The sequence below is a fragment of the Euwallacea similis genome, chromosome 9 (genome assembly GCF_039881205.1).
Source record: "Euwallacea similis isolate ESF13 chromosome 9, ESF131.1, whole genome shotgun sequence".
NCBI lineage: Eukaryota > Metazoa > Arthropoda > Insecta > Coleoptera > Curculionidae > Euwallacea > Euwallacea similis.
In genome coordinates, this window is record NC_089617.1 from 1493371 (window position 1) to 1505911 (window position 12541).

At 39.6% G+C, this 12541-nt stretch overlaps 2 protein-coding genes across 5 annotated transcripts in view; one reads left to right on the forward strand and one right to left on the reverse strand.

The window, feature by feature from the left end:
* LOC136411190 (uncharacterized) overlaps nucleotides 1-12541 on the forward strand; it is a 47411-nt gene that overhangs the window by 16811 nt on the left and 18059 nt on the right. Inside the window, exons 3-7 of one of the 2 annotated variants that reach the window (XM_066393681.1) lie at nucleotides 1680-1913; nucleotides 4858-5609; nucleotides 6788-6967; nucleotides 10273-10501; nucleotides 10557-10753. In XM_066393681.1, the coding sequence (XP_066249778.1) occupies nucleotides 1770-1913; nucleotides 4858-5609; nucleotides 6788-6967; nucleotides 10273-10501; nucleotides 10557-10753 (1502 nt within the window). In that variant the 5' untranslated portion in view covers nucleotides 1680-1769. Of the gene's footprint in view, nucleotides 1-1679; nucleotides 1914-4857; nucleotides 5610-6787; nucleotides 6968-10272; nucleotides 10505-10556; nucleotides 10754-12541 lie in introns of both variants that reach the window. The other variant, XM_066393680.1, reaches the window with a different exon arrangement.
* The window catches only part of Dab (DAB adaptor protein), an 83313-nt gene that overhangs the window by 4025 nt on the left and 66747 nt on the right, over nucleotides 1-12541 (reverse strand). The window lies entirely within an intron of this gene.

The window sequence follows — 12541 nt, forward strand, 5'->3', positions numbered from 1 at the left end:
ATGGTATCACGAGCAATTTGGAAAAAATACACCGTCTTCATTAAAAATTTATAAATGGATTTAATCCCATTTACTGGGGCAAGTTAGTAAATATTGAAGTAAGTGGATTTCAATTTTCCCCCCAAGTCGTGTTTGCTTATTAATATTTAAAGATCCTTATTTAATATTTAAAGAATCCCTTTTCGAAGGTTTAATAAGAGATTTAAAGCAGATTTTCTATGTAGAGTGGGCAAGCAGGCAGAGTAAAGTAGCTCTAATACCTTAATGCACTACCTAATGTTAAATAACAATAAATATCATTTAGTGATATAGAGCACTTTTTTCAGGGACGCCATCTATCTCTCACCTCTCTAAAACATCTCTACGCAGCTAATCAACGTATAAGAGCAAAATTTTTTTATGAGAGGTGTTTATCTCCAATTAAAATGGTTTGGGAGGAAAAGAGAGAGCAAGGAGAGAAATAACGAGCTCTGCAGTATCAAGGGAAAGTTCCAAAGTGGCGATCGGATAAACGAAAATAATTCAATTAGGGCCTTTATCGTTGTTCGTTGGGGATTTCGAGTATCCGTGTGTCGCTAATGGTTGGAAAGGGCGGCGCTGAGTTTGTTCTTGTAATGAAGAGCAGTCGAGTTGGTGTTTTCCCTGTTGTAAAACAAGCTCAGTTCTTTAAGGTTTTGACTAGAGAGAAAATGCGGGAATGTGTAGATGGTTTTTGATTTTTTTAAAGACATTTGGATAATGAATAAAGACATTCATTCAACATCATATTCAGCCTCAACAGTCAGTTCTAGGTAGAATTTGTAATAACTGTCAAATGTGGATGCACTACGCCCCTGTTTCCTCGCTTACGAACTAGCAATTTACTGTTTATTCGCTATACTCGAGCGATTATTCGCCTCGAGTTTCATGAGGGCGAAATGTGTATTTTGGCAGAATTTCGCATTTTTGTCATTAAAATACCTGAGCAGAACTCTCAAATTATAAATGGAGCCCCAATGGGTGCACTTGACATTCAAATTTGCTCCCATGGTTTCATATTAACCTCGAGAAAGCGTTCGCCAAAGTGGCAACAACAAACAGGGATAATAAATGACTTTGGGGTCACAGCTACAATTTCGTTTTCGGGGCGGCGCACTATATTAACGACGAATAGGAAAATTAAATTCGAAACTTTGCTGTTGCGAGGAATTCCGCCTGTGTCTCTACGTAATAAAATTGGAAGTAAATTAATGGAAATTCGTAATAGAAATTGCTGACATGGCGCAAACAGGGACTCCCTTTTAGGTTCCATTACTGTAATGAGTCCCTGAAATATACACGCTTCGATTTGACTAAGCTGCACATCAAGATTCATTATAATAGAAAAAGCGTAGCTTCATTGAATGATCGAAGCTTCCTTTGGCGTTATTATCGGAAATGGGACATTTACATCCGAGTTTCCCAAGTTTCCAATATCGCGAATAATCCCCAACGTCAAAGCTGAGAATTAAATTACTCGCCGCCTGCATAACGGCAAATTTAGGTGTTGGCAAAGCCGGTGGGAAACTGTGTTTAATGCTCTCGCCAACTTGCCAAATACACAGTTCCAAATGGTAAAATTGTTTGTAGTTGTTGTCGAGAACTAGAGAAATCAAGCCCGAAACGCTGATCGTTGCTACTGAGTGTGATTTTTCTTTCAGGTCGACGACGAGTGTCTCGCCAGTGGTAGCAACTCCCCGCTGATCTCCTCGACCTCGACCAATCACTGCCCCTCCAGCCCGCGCCCCAAGATGACCGTCAATTCGCAGTCGGGCCCCCCGCCGAAGTCCCCCCGACCTCCCGACGACCTCATCGCTACTGCCGCCTCCGCCCTACGTAGGCTACACTTCAAGACTGGGAGAAATGCTACCAAGACCGGCTCCAAGCCATCCCAGGTAACCAAGAGAAAAGTCGCATTCCCAGGTCTCTTCCACGTGGGATCACGACCTTCCACAAATTCGGGCGCTGCGTCGATATAATTGAGCTTCGGCTGCCAATAGGTCGTCATTATCGCCTTCTTCGTTGTGCGGAGAGACAGTCTCAACATCTCATGTTCTCAAGATCTTCCATGTTGGAGCAGCCGAACAATGATTATTGATTTGTTATTAAGAGTACCTTATCAGGCTCGAGAAATCGAAAAGCATAATATTTTGCCTATAAATTTTGAGGTCTTAATTTGAAGTTCATAGGAGACATGTCACGAATATCTCCAAAGAGTTTAGTCTGTACCTGAATATATATTTGGGGAAAATGCCAGGAGTACGTGGAAACCCGACTTGATAGTAACAAGCAGGTCAATTCCGGCCACGCGTAAAATCCAGATTAAAATAAGATTTGTGATTACATTGTGAGGTATTTTGTTATTCATGGATGAATTGAAAATTTTAAGGTTCACGTACTTCTGTGTGAACGTAACTTTCGACAATTTTCGGTGTTAATCCAAATAAATATCGTGACATAATCAGATAGTTAACCTACCTGACGATAAGTCATGCTGCTTTAGGTATTTACGCGTTTAAAATATCAATATTAAAAGATGAAGCGTTTCGACGATTAACAAAGCCATGATAAAGCTTTAAAACGAATTAAGCACAGAAATAGATTTCGAAATAGAAGAAAATGCCACTAAGTCCTGCCTTAACCATCGGGAGAAGGCGAGTTACGCCTTCGGCAAAACCATGCAAGCAACACTAATCCGGAATTATGTTCCTATAGTTAGAGGCTCTTTCTAAATCTCCCGAGAAACTGGGCTACTTTCCAGATAAGATCTAAATTAGTCAAGAATATAGCGAGTTAAATTCCAGTGCATAGTTGTTGTATCGACGGCAGCTCTAAGCTATATGCGAGGCGAGAATGCGGAAATTGAGGAGTTACCAAAGTATTTCAACAGTAAACTTTATATCAAAATGAACAGGAGCTCTATCAAATCGCTGCCAGATGTCTGAGCTTGTATGGCCTTCTTAATATTTTCGGTCCTCCGAGCCAATGTAACCTGACTCGAAGGACTAAAATATAGCTCTAGGGCAAATCTATGGTGAATTTAAAGTTTAATTTTAAAGCCCGAATATGCAAACTATTTTCAAGTCACTGAGGGTAATCTCCTCCTCGAGTCGAGCCATATTTATTTGCCCTCTCCGGCAGGAGAATGCAGCAACAATCCTGAAATATGGTGCGATTCATAGACCCGTTTAGCCTCGGTAGAATGATTTTCTTGAAAGGGTCAAAATTAGTGGGAAGTTTTACGTAGGTACTAATTTTAGACATTAGATCCTTGAGAATTTTATACTCTTAAGGATAGTTCTTTCTAATAGTCAAAGTTTACATGTATGGAAAACTCTAGTAGACCGGTCAGCACTATAGGGCAACTCATACGCTTACACACTTCTATCATGGAACAAGATCAGTAAGAGGAATATCGAATGAGCATTAAAAGTTGCTCGCATTTTTTATTGTTATTATACAGGGAGTTTTATACATTTTGTCAAAAAGTGATTTTGGCTATAACTTTGTTTCCTTTTTTCATTTTCGGGTGAAGTATTACGCTGTTGTGCATGAATAACATAATGTATTCAGAGTTCAAAAAATCCAGGACCGTTTTAAAAAAAATTAGTAGGTATTTTTCAAATGAAAAAAGTCATCCTGTACACGAATTTTCGATAAAGCACTACGCACATTTGATAAATGTTAGATGAACGTTAAAAGATTAAGTTAATTCCAGTCAACAAATTTGTCACACTCTTCATTGCTTTGCAAACAACGGAATTTACGAAAATACTACAGTTATGGATATTTGGATATACCTATTACTTCGTCTAACTATTAGCAAATGTCGATAGCGCTTTTCTGATCATTCGCATACAGGGTGGTTCTTTTGATCTGAAAAACTTACTAAATTTTTTGAAGGCGGTTCTAGATTTTTTGACCTCCGAATAAATGATCTTACTCATACGCAATAGTGTATTGTTTCAGCAAGAAGTGAAAAAAAGCAAACTGAACTTTATAATGCTCATTCGATGTTCTTCTTAGCAATCTTGTTCCATGGTAGAAGTATGTACAGTTCCTCATGACTCACCTTGCATGCATATATGCGCAATGGTCAAAACTTCCATATATGGAAAATTGTTGTAACACTGGTCAGTCACCTTTAAACTTTTAAATTTGGTAACTGGCGGTTTTACCGTCCTCTTCAAATCAAGTTTGAGTATTAACTTGACTTCGTGCTTATTCTACCATCCCTTAGGGCATCAATTAGGCTCGATAACGACTCAATTATCCACCCACTACACACTGACCGCAGCCTGCGGCTTTAGCGGTTTAAACCTACCTGAAACTGACCTATCGATTTGCCTTTGATATGTGGCAACCTGGCACGGTTCTTTTGTTTATGCTCGGACCAATTATACACGTCGAAGATTATCGCACCTGTAATTGAATTGTCATACACAACTGATAATGGGTTGGTGTAGAATTGCATGGCAAAGGCCGATTCCTGTAAACGACAATAAAATAATGGGGCTATGCCGTGGAATATTTGCCGTGTTACGATGTTAATGTTCGTTGGGAATAACGATCGCGAACAAATTATTGTCATTTCAAGGCCTGGGGGCGCAAAGTACGTCTAATTTACCTCGGCTGCTAATATATTAGAGTGCCTACGTTAATAAGGGTTGTCGTGGCCTAATAAAGTCAAGTGAAGCAGCTCGCTAAAAATTCCTAAACATCGAAGGGCCAAAGAAGTTATACCGCAGACGAGCAGTCATCAGTGCACACTCTCCTTTATTAATCAGTTCTTTAGTTTGGGCCACAGAATCGTTAAACTTGTTTCCTTTTTCTCCCTAGAACCAGCCAGTCCCCAAGGTGATAGTAATGGGCTCAAGCACCGCATCAGAAACCACCATCAACACCTCAACAGACAGTTCGAATACCATCGTCACCACGGTGACCGCCACCGACGGTGAACTCACCGAGGGTAGCCTAGACACCGCCGAGCAAGTGGATTATTTCTCCACGGAAAACTTTCCTGACGGTGGGCGGGCAAATGCAGTCCTGCAGCCCATCCCTGCCACCCCCAAAACACCCGCCACTGCTCGGCAGAACACCCCGCCCACCTGCAAGAACGAGACCAAGTTCACCTTCGACGTGGTCATCGAATCTTCCAAAGGGAACCTCGAAGGCACCCCGAAAGTGATTCCAGAGAAGCAACGCTTCAATTTTGAACCGATGGACACTACGGAGCCTCCATGGGAGGAGAAGACTGTAGAGAAGTTGATGGAGGAGCAGGTGGAGTTGTTGAAGTGTGAAGCGAGGCGCAGAAATAGCTATAAGCAGGCTGCCCAGAATTATGATCAGCTGGATATTGAGAGCGATAGTAAGCTGTATAGCGGTGCGAAGAGGAATAGTGACGTGGGAGGCGTAATGAGTGATAGTAAGCTTCACAGCCAGAGGCAGAAAGAGCATCGGAGGAGCTTTAGGAGGAAGTTAGAGGTGAGGGAGGAAAGGGTAGAGAGGACATCGCCGAAGAGGAAGGTGGAGAGGGGGCCTGGATCGTCCTCGCCGGAGAATGAGACTGAGTCTCCGAAGCCCAAGCAGAGGTCAGTTTCGAGAGAGTTTATGTACGTTTAGTTTATGAGACTTTATTACAAATCTATGTATAGTATTTTCTATCTTGTCCTGCAGAAATTGCTATAAATTTTCCACGAAAATTCTCTAAATCCTGCAAAGAAAGTTGTCGAGATATTCATCAAATATTGAAATAGATATAGGGCGAGCAAAATAATGTACCTGCGACGAACATTCTGGAAACTTGTAGTGAAAATTCGATTATTATGCTCTCCTAACTCTCTATATTTCATCTAAAGAATTGTCTAGATTTTCGAGACACATTCATCCGGTCAAGCTGATATTTCAGTTCTTTCGAGACAAATTTATCTTAATCTTCTTCTGGCACGAAGGACCAAAAGCGCTTCGCATTGAGACCTTTCCAGCCCCGATAAAGGAAACGTATTGCTACTTTAAAACTCGGTGATCTACAGGTTTGTTGGTCCGATGGGATTTAATGCGACATATCTGTTTTTCCCGTCTCTTTGGGGCACGATTTCAAAGCAAATTACTCCTTTCATTGGTCGGTAATTAGTGGAACGGACCGACATCGCGATGATGGCGACATTAAACAAAACTTCCTGAACCCCCGAAGGGGATTTTCGGCCCTCGCTGGCGATCCATCAAAACAACGTTTAACCGCGACGATGCAAATTTTCGGGTTATTACATTTAGTATAAAACGTTGTTTGCAAAAATGGAATATCCGACCCAAAGTTAAACGCAGTAAATATGAGTCAGTTGAATGAAAACCTGAATTGATATCTCTGTAGACGTCAAGAGCACCGTATATGTCTAAATAGACCGATTTCCGTAAAGGCTTACGTAACCGCTGCAGTAAGGGGGCGGCATTGGGAGTGAAAAAATACTAATTTCCTCGCGAAGAGCGCTGAATTGCGACAAATATTTATCCATTGCAGCGAGATAATAAATCCCCACGTTTACCACCCTCTTTTATTGCCCATTTTTGTTCTTCGGGGGAAGCAAACAAATCCCTTCCCCAAAACAGCTCATTTAGGTTGCACCTCGGAGAAGATTTGCATGTAAATTGGCACCGTACACGCGGAATTTGCATAGTTTTCGGGTATTTATGCTAAACAAAACCACCGCAAACAAGGTCCCATTCGCCCTGCTTTGTGGCGCATCAACTAACGCGCAGATTGTTGTTTTAGACACAAAAAGTCGAGCCGCAGACAACAAGCCACCAGTGGCAGCGGGTCCAAACCTCGTCCCACAAGCGACAAGTTTGTCTACGACCAGCAACATTTAGCCAAATTCAGGACCAACAATGCAGGAACCAGCTATGCTGCGCAGCCGCCGCCGTTGCCTGATTTGCGCATAGATTTTTTCAGGTTAGTCGGACGCCTCTGGCACAATAATAAACTTATACATAAATGCATAGAGTATTTATTACACTAATTTACATATAGAGTTTTTTGTCTCTATTAAGAAAATGAAAAAAATAATCAATCTTACTCTAAACTGACACTTTTTGTTAATCTACTGAATTTATTGTACAATCTACTAATTTAATTTTCAGCGGGTGAAACCCTTTTTCATGTATGAATAAATTAACGAAACTTTCAATCTTGTCTAACATTTTCACCGCATTGCCAATTTACAGAACGTGTAATACAATCTACACATAAACAGTTTATAGAAACCTATACCATTAGGAAATTTTTTCGGCTATAAAATCTACAGACTTAATTGCTTCAAAGAGTGCCTTAATTTTGCTTGGGTGGTTTAAAATGAGAGGCGTCATCCTCCTAAGTTACTACACACATTTGGAAACAGATTGATCAGTTATGGGTACTTGTGCCGGACAATAATATCCCAATATGTCCTTACCTAACAGACATTAAAACCCTCTGAGATAGGCCCGAAATTCACTTTTAAACGCAGGGTGCAAAGACGTCGATTAATTTTTTCTATTAAAATTTGAAGGTATATCGGTAGAATACAAGTAACATAGTCTTGGTCCTACTAGTAGATTGACCTTTCTACTTTCTACTCAATTTATGACATCTTTTAATAGAATGGAAACATACCTATGGAATATCTCCAAGTTGAAGTTATGAATGTCATGAACATATCTACTACTACAGTAAAAAAAAATTTGAGATCTACCAAGAGAACAAAATGTCTCAAGAGGATTCTAATTGAACACAAGGCCGGTACGTCGTAAATGACCAATTTATTATGCAAAACATGGGTATAAAAGGAAAAATGGTTTAGAATCTCGAAAACATGCTGATTATGTCGCATTTTATTACGAGGCAAGAAAGACCTTTAAAAACGGGATAAGGAGAGGGATTAAATCGCAGCATTGTGAAAGTAATTAGGAAACAAGAGAGCTCGGAGTAACGGCCATTAGTGCTCCTGAAAAGAAACTCTATAGGGTTGAATGAGGATGAATAAACAGAGTCTACTTATAGACTTCTAGGCATCTTTCAAGAGATAAGTAAAAAAGCGGAAAATATACAGCAGATCACATAGACCTATCAATTTTAATGGGATAAAGATAGATACCTGCAGCAATTTTTTTCGAGGCATAAAACTGCAATGACACGAAGAAACCAAAAAGACGCAACGTTGGTGGCTTTTGCCAGGAAAAATGAGTGTCGGGGCTCCTGGAAAGCGGACGCGACACAACTTGTCGCGTGACAGGCGACAAAAAAGCCGGAAAACCGTTTAAAACGGGAATTCGCGGCGACCTCGGTCGTAAATTACGGTTAAAACGACGCGCAGCTGTCGCTTCAAAGGGGCTTCTTTGTAAATTTCCATGTCTCACTGTTTCAGCCTGGAACAATGAAAGTGAAAAATTACCTTTCGGAGACCCTCTAAAGGAGGATATTTTAAAGATATTTACCCTTCTTTGACAATTGATCGATTATCATTTTTGGTAGATTAGAAACTGACTTCTGAAGCGATAGCAAAAAATTCGGTAGATCCGTTTATCTGATAGGTGGTTAAATTCTTTTGGGTCACAACAATCATTTCGGTAAATGGGAAGTCAACTACAATGTGGCTGTTTACCGACTGGACTGATTTGCCGGAAATTCCAATTTCGCGTATTTAAACAACTGAAGAGCTATTCATCTCTTGTCCAAAATCGAGATCAAGCACTTAAAACGTCGTTAAACCAGTTAACTAACCTGGTCTAACCCAATTTCCAACTTCAAAGCATCCAATTCGGCAAACTTTCAATTTAATCCTCACTCTGAAACGATATAATATAAGACAAATGAGTGCATTAAAAAAAACGTATAATGAGCAATTCCTGTGAAAAGTCGGCTATTTCGGTCGTTCCGAGTGAAGATGCGACGCGATTACTTATATTTGTTTCGATTCTACTAAACCTTGACTCGCCGACGAATAAATAGACCCGTTACCCAATTTTCGGGTTTTATTCACTATTCCCGGAAGGTGGGTGATGTAAACCGTTCACCTGAAGCGGGATAAACCTGTTCACATGTTGCGGGAAATCAGATTTTGATTAAGGGAGATCTAGATTTCCGAAGTCGGCGTCAATGGTTTGTTTATTTGAACATTTGTCGGGTAAACCAGAGTCAAAACGATGAAACGCATAAGGAATGTTTAGTCTGATTTGATGTCCGATTTCTATTAATTTTGCCCAACTTTTTCGCCACGCTATTGAAACGTATCTGCCACTTGATAGAACAAAAATAAACTATTTTCCAATATCTACCGATTTATTTCTCTCTCGACTTGATCTTAAAATAGTTAAAAGGTTTTTTTATTTAGTGAAATTTCTATGTCCCCAATCTACTGAGTCCTCTCTTCGACCGCAGCTGATGTGGTTCTAAAGATTTACTTCCGCAACGTTTAAGTCTGTATTTTAATCACTTGAATTTAGAAAGCTCTTAGAGAAATTAATCTGCTGATTACTTCTGCTTCACGAGTCATCAGAATACTCGATTGCTCTGCTTAAAATTCTTGTGTGACTCATTTCCAACTTGCGATATTTAAAAACATTTTTAATCTACCAAGAATTCAGTATAATTTTGAAAAGTTGATGTAAGGATAAACGAGGAAAAAGTAATTTAACTTGCCTGAAATTTCCTGATTGCTTCCGTTTCAAGGCGCATTAAAACAATTGTTGATTTACTCTAATTGAATGATTTTTTCTGTTCCTCACTTCAGCTTGAGCATGTTCCTGACCTAGCAGCATTCAAAGCCTTCTACACGATTCACAGCATGTTTCGTGGTAATGGAATTGTCGATGCTTTTGTCTCGTTTTACTCTACCAAGAATAACGAATTTAGTAGAATACATGATAGTTAACATACTGATTTTTGAGAAATTTATCTACTGACTGACGATATTTGGCAGAGGTTCTCAAGTTATCGTGTGTTCTAAAATGACACTTTTCATTCTGAGAATTACGAATTACGCCGTTTTATTATCTCAGCAATATTCCATATCTAAAATACACTTTCAGGAAACATTTGCCATCCAACCCACGCAGTCAAAAAACAGAAACACAATCATCAACACCTGCCAACACAGATTCCCATGTAAACATTCTCTCTGGGAAAATTTCCCTGTTCCAGAAACGACTAGCAGCAAACAAAAGCAAAACAAATCCCGAGTATTCCCTAAGTAATTAATCTACCGATTTCTGACATTGCAGCGAATCGCTGGAGCGTCGGCGCAGCAGCATCCTAGACTCTTTGGCGTCGGCCGCCGCCGCATTAGAGAAACGGGGCAGCGTGTGCTTAAACAAATGCCTGCGCGAGGTGGGTGCGCAGCTGGATGCCGTGGTAAGCAGTGGCGGCGCATCACCCATAAATGTCACCACGAATCCGTTGGAGAATCCAGTTCATTTCGGCGGAGGGCGCAAAGCGCCTCAAGCTACTATCGTGGTCAGTAGAGTTTCCTTTTTTATTGAACTTACTGGTGAGTTGCGGTGATTAGGTGCAACAACCCTCAGTGTCTTTGGAGCAACAAACCTCAACAATTTTACTGAGAAACGGAAGTGACTTTTTGGGACAGCAGGAGTCCAACGCGGCCAAGTTCGCCGCCTTCAAGAGCCAAAAAGAAGAGAATATGAAGCAGTTGTTGGATGTGGCCAATAATCTCACTCTGGAGGAGATTCACGATTTTGAAATGAGGTGAGTTTTTGCTTCCAACAGCTCCGTTACAGAACTTTATCTAGTGATTTTTCCTGTATAAGCAAGCATTAGGAAAACTAATTTCTAAATTGGTTTTCTGTGATTAATCACTTAACAATACTTTAGTTTGTTTTGAATCTACCAGAAAATATGGTCCAACCATTTATTGATGTATAATGCAATTTTTGGGTGATTTTACTAATGCGTCGATCCCCTTTTACAGCTCCCAGTAATACAGCGTTGATTCCTAAAAAATTTTACTTTTTATTAGTACTCTTTGAAGGCGAATCCTCTGCTAAAAACCTATATTAAAGTCAGTGGTGTAATTGCTCCTAAATTTTTTCTATCTACGATAGTCTTTGAATTTTTAAGACTATTTAACCCCTTTGAAAACGCTGATTACTACGGCTTTGATATCTGAAAAGTTTACTTATCAAATTCAGTTTTATTGAAAAATGTTCTATTAACTCCACTAGAGACATTGGCGTAACTTATATTTTAAAGTCCTGAAACCATTTTTCAATTTCGTGTTGCGATGATAATTTTCCGGCTATTTAACTTCTCTTGAAACCTCCATTACTATGATCTTGACGCCTGAAAAGCCAGCTTCCTAAATTTAGTTTGTGAAGAAGAACCCTCGAGGCTTGACGCTCTATTAACACCAGGGGCGTAGCTTCTTTCAAGATACTCAAATAAATTTTTTAAAGTGAGGTTTTGAAAATTTCAGTAATTTCCCAATTTTCTTTCCTTTCCTTTCAAAAATATTGACTGGAACGACCCTGAATATTCCTCCATCTTCCACGCAATTTGAAAGACATAGGTTTAAAGTGAAGCCAGTTATTCAGGTATATCAAATTCGAAATAAATCTTCTCTCATTTTCAATAAACACAAAAGGGATTTCTGTAAAGATCCTCTGGGGAAAACCAAAGCGCTTTTTAATAAAGTAGCAGGATCGTAAATGTCAAAGCGGCCTGCCCGAAAAAGGAAACCCCTTTTTCTCGTGTGTGTGCGGCCTTTTTTATATATTACTCGTCATTTCCTTTTCGTCTCATTATTTCAATAAAACGCCCGGTAAAGTATAGTTGCGAAAGCACCCGGTATTCTATTAGTAATATCTAGGTCGCAAAATCTCAGTTTGTAGTGTCAACGGGTTAACTGCGATGGTTGATCGACAGCTTTATATGTTTTAAACTGAATTAAAATCGTATTCTCTAGAATTAAAAATGAATGTGAAAAGCGAAACAAAAGCGTAGGTAGAGGTGTAACAAAGAACCTTTGGAATTCAGCCGCAGATATGCCAGTTCCTTCCTCGGAAAATCTCTTCCCAAGGGCACAATCCACATTACATCCCCCAGAAGCCCTAGTTTTATTGTTCCTTCAATCTATTGTTCAATTTTCATTCAATTTCCACTGGTTTTAAACATTGAAATGCAGTTGAGACCTGTCAAACCGCCGTTATCACCCGATTTAAACCCACGTGAAGTCGCTAATCATTGCGTAAAACGATTTGGAAATATGCGTTTTACATTGAATAATAAACAGGTATGATAAACGACCTCTATATATCATGTAATAGCTCCCTTTATTAAATAAACAGAGTTCTATTGTTTCATCAGATTTACTGGTCCAAAACAGGACCATATTTTTCGAATGGGAATAAATAAACTGGAAGCTAAACCGAACCTCTTGTGATGCAGCTCAATGTTGTAAATTTGTCTTTTTTGAAATTGGGGTAAAAATAGTACTTTTTTCGATATTTGAGATCTAATTAAAGCTTTGTATGTGAG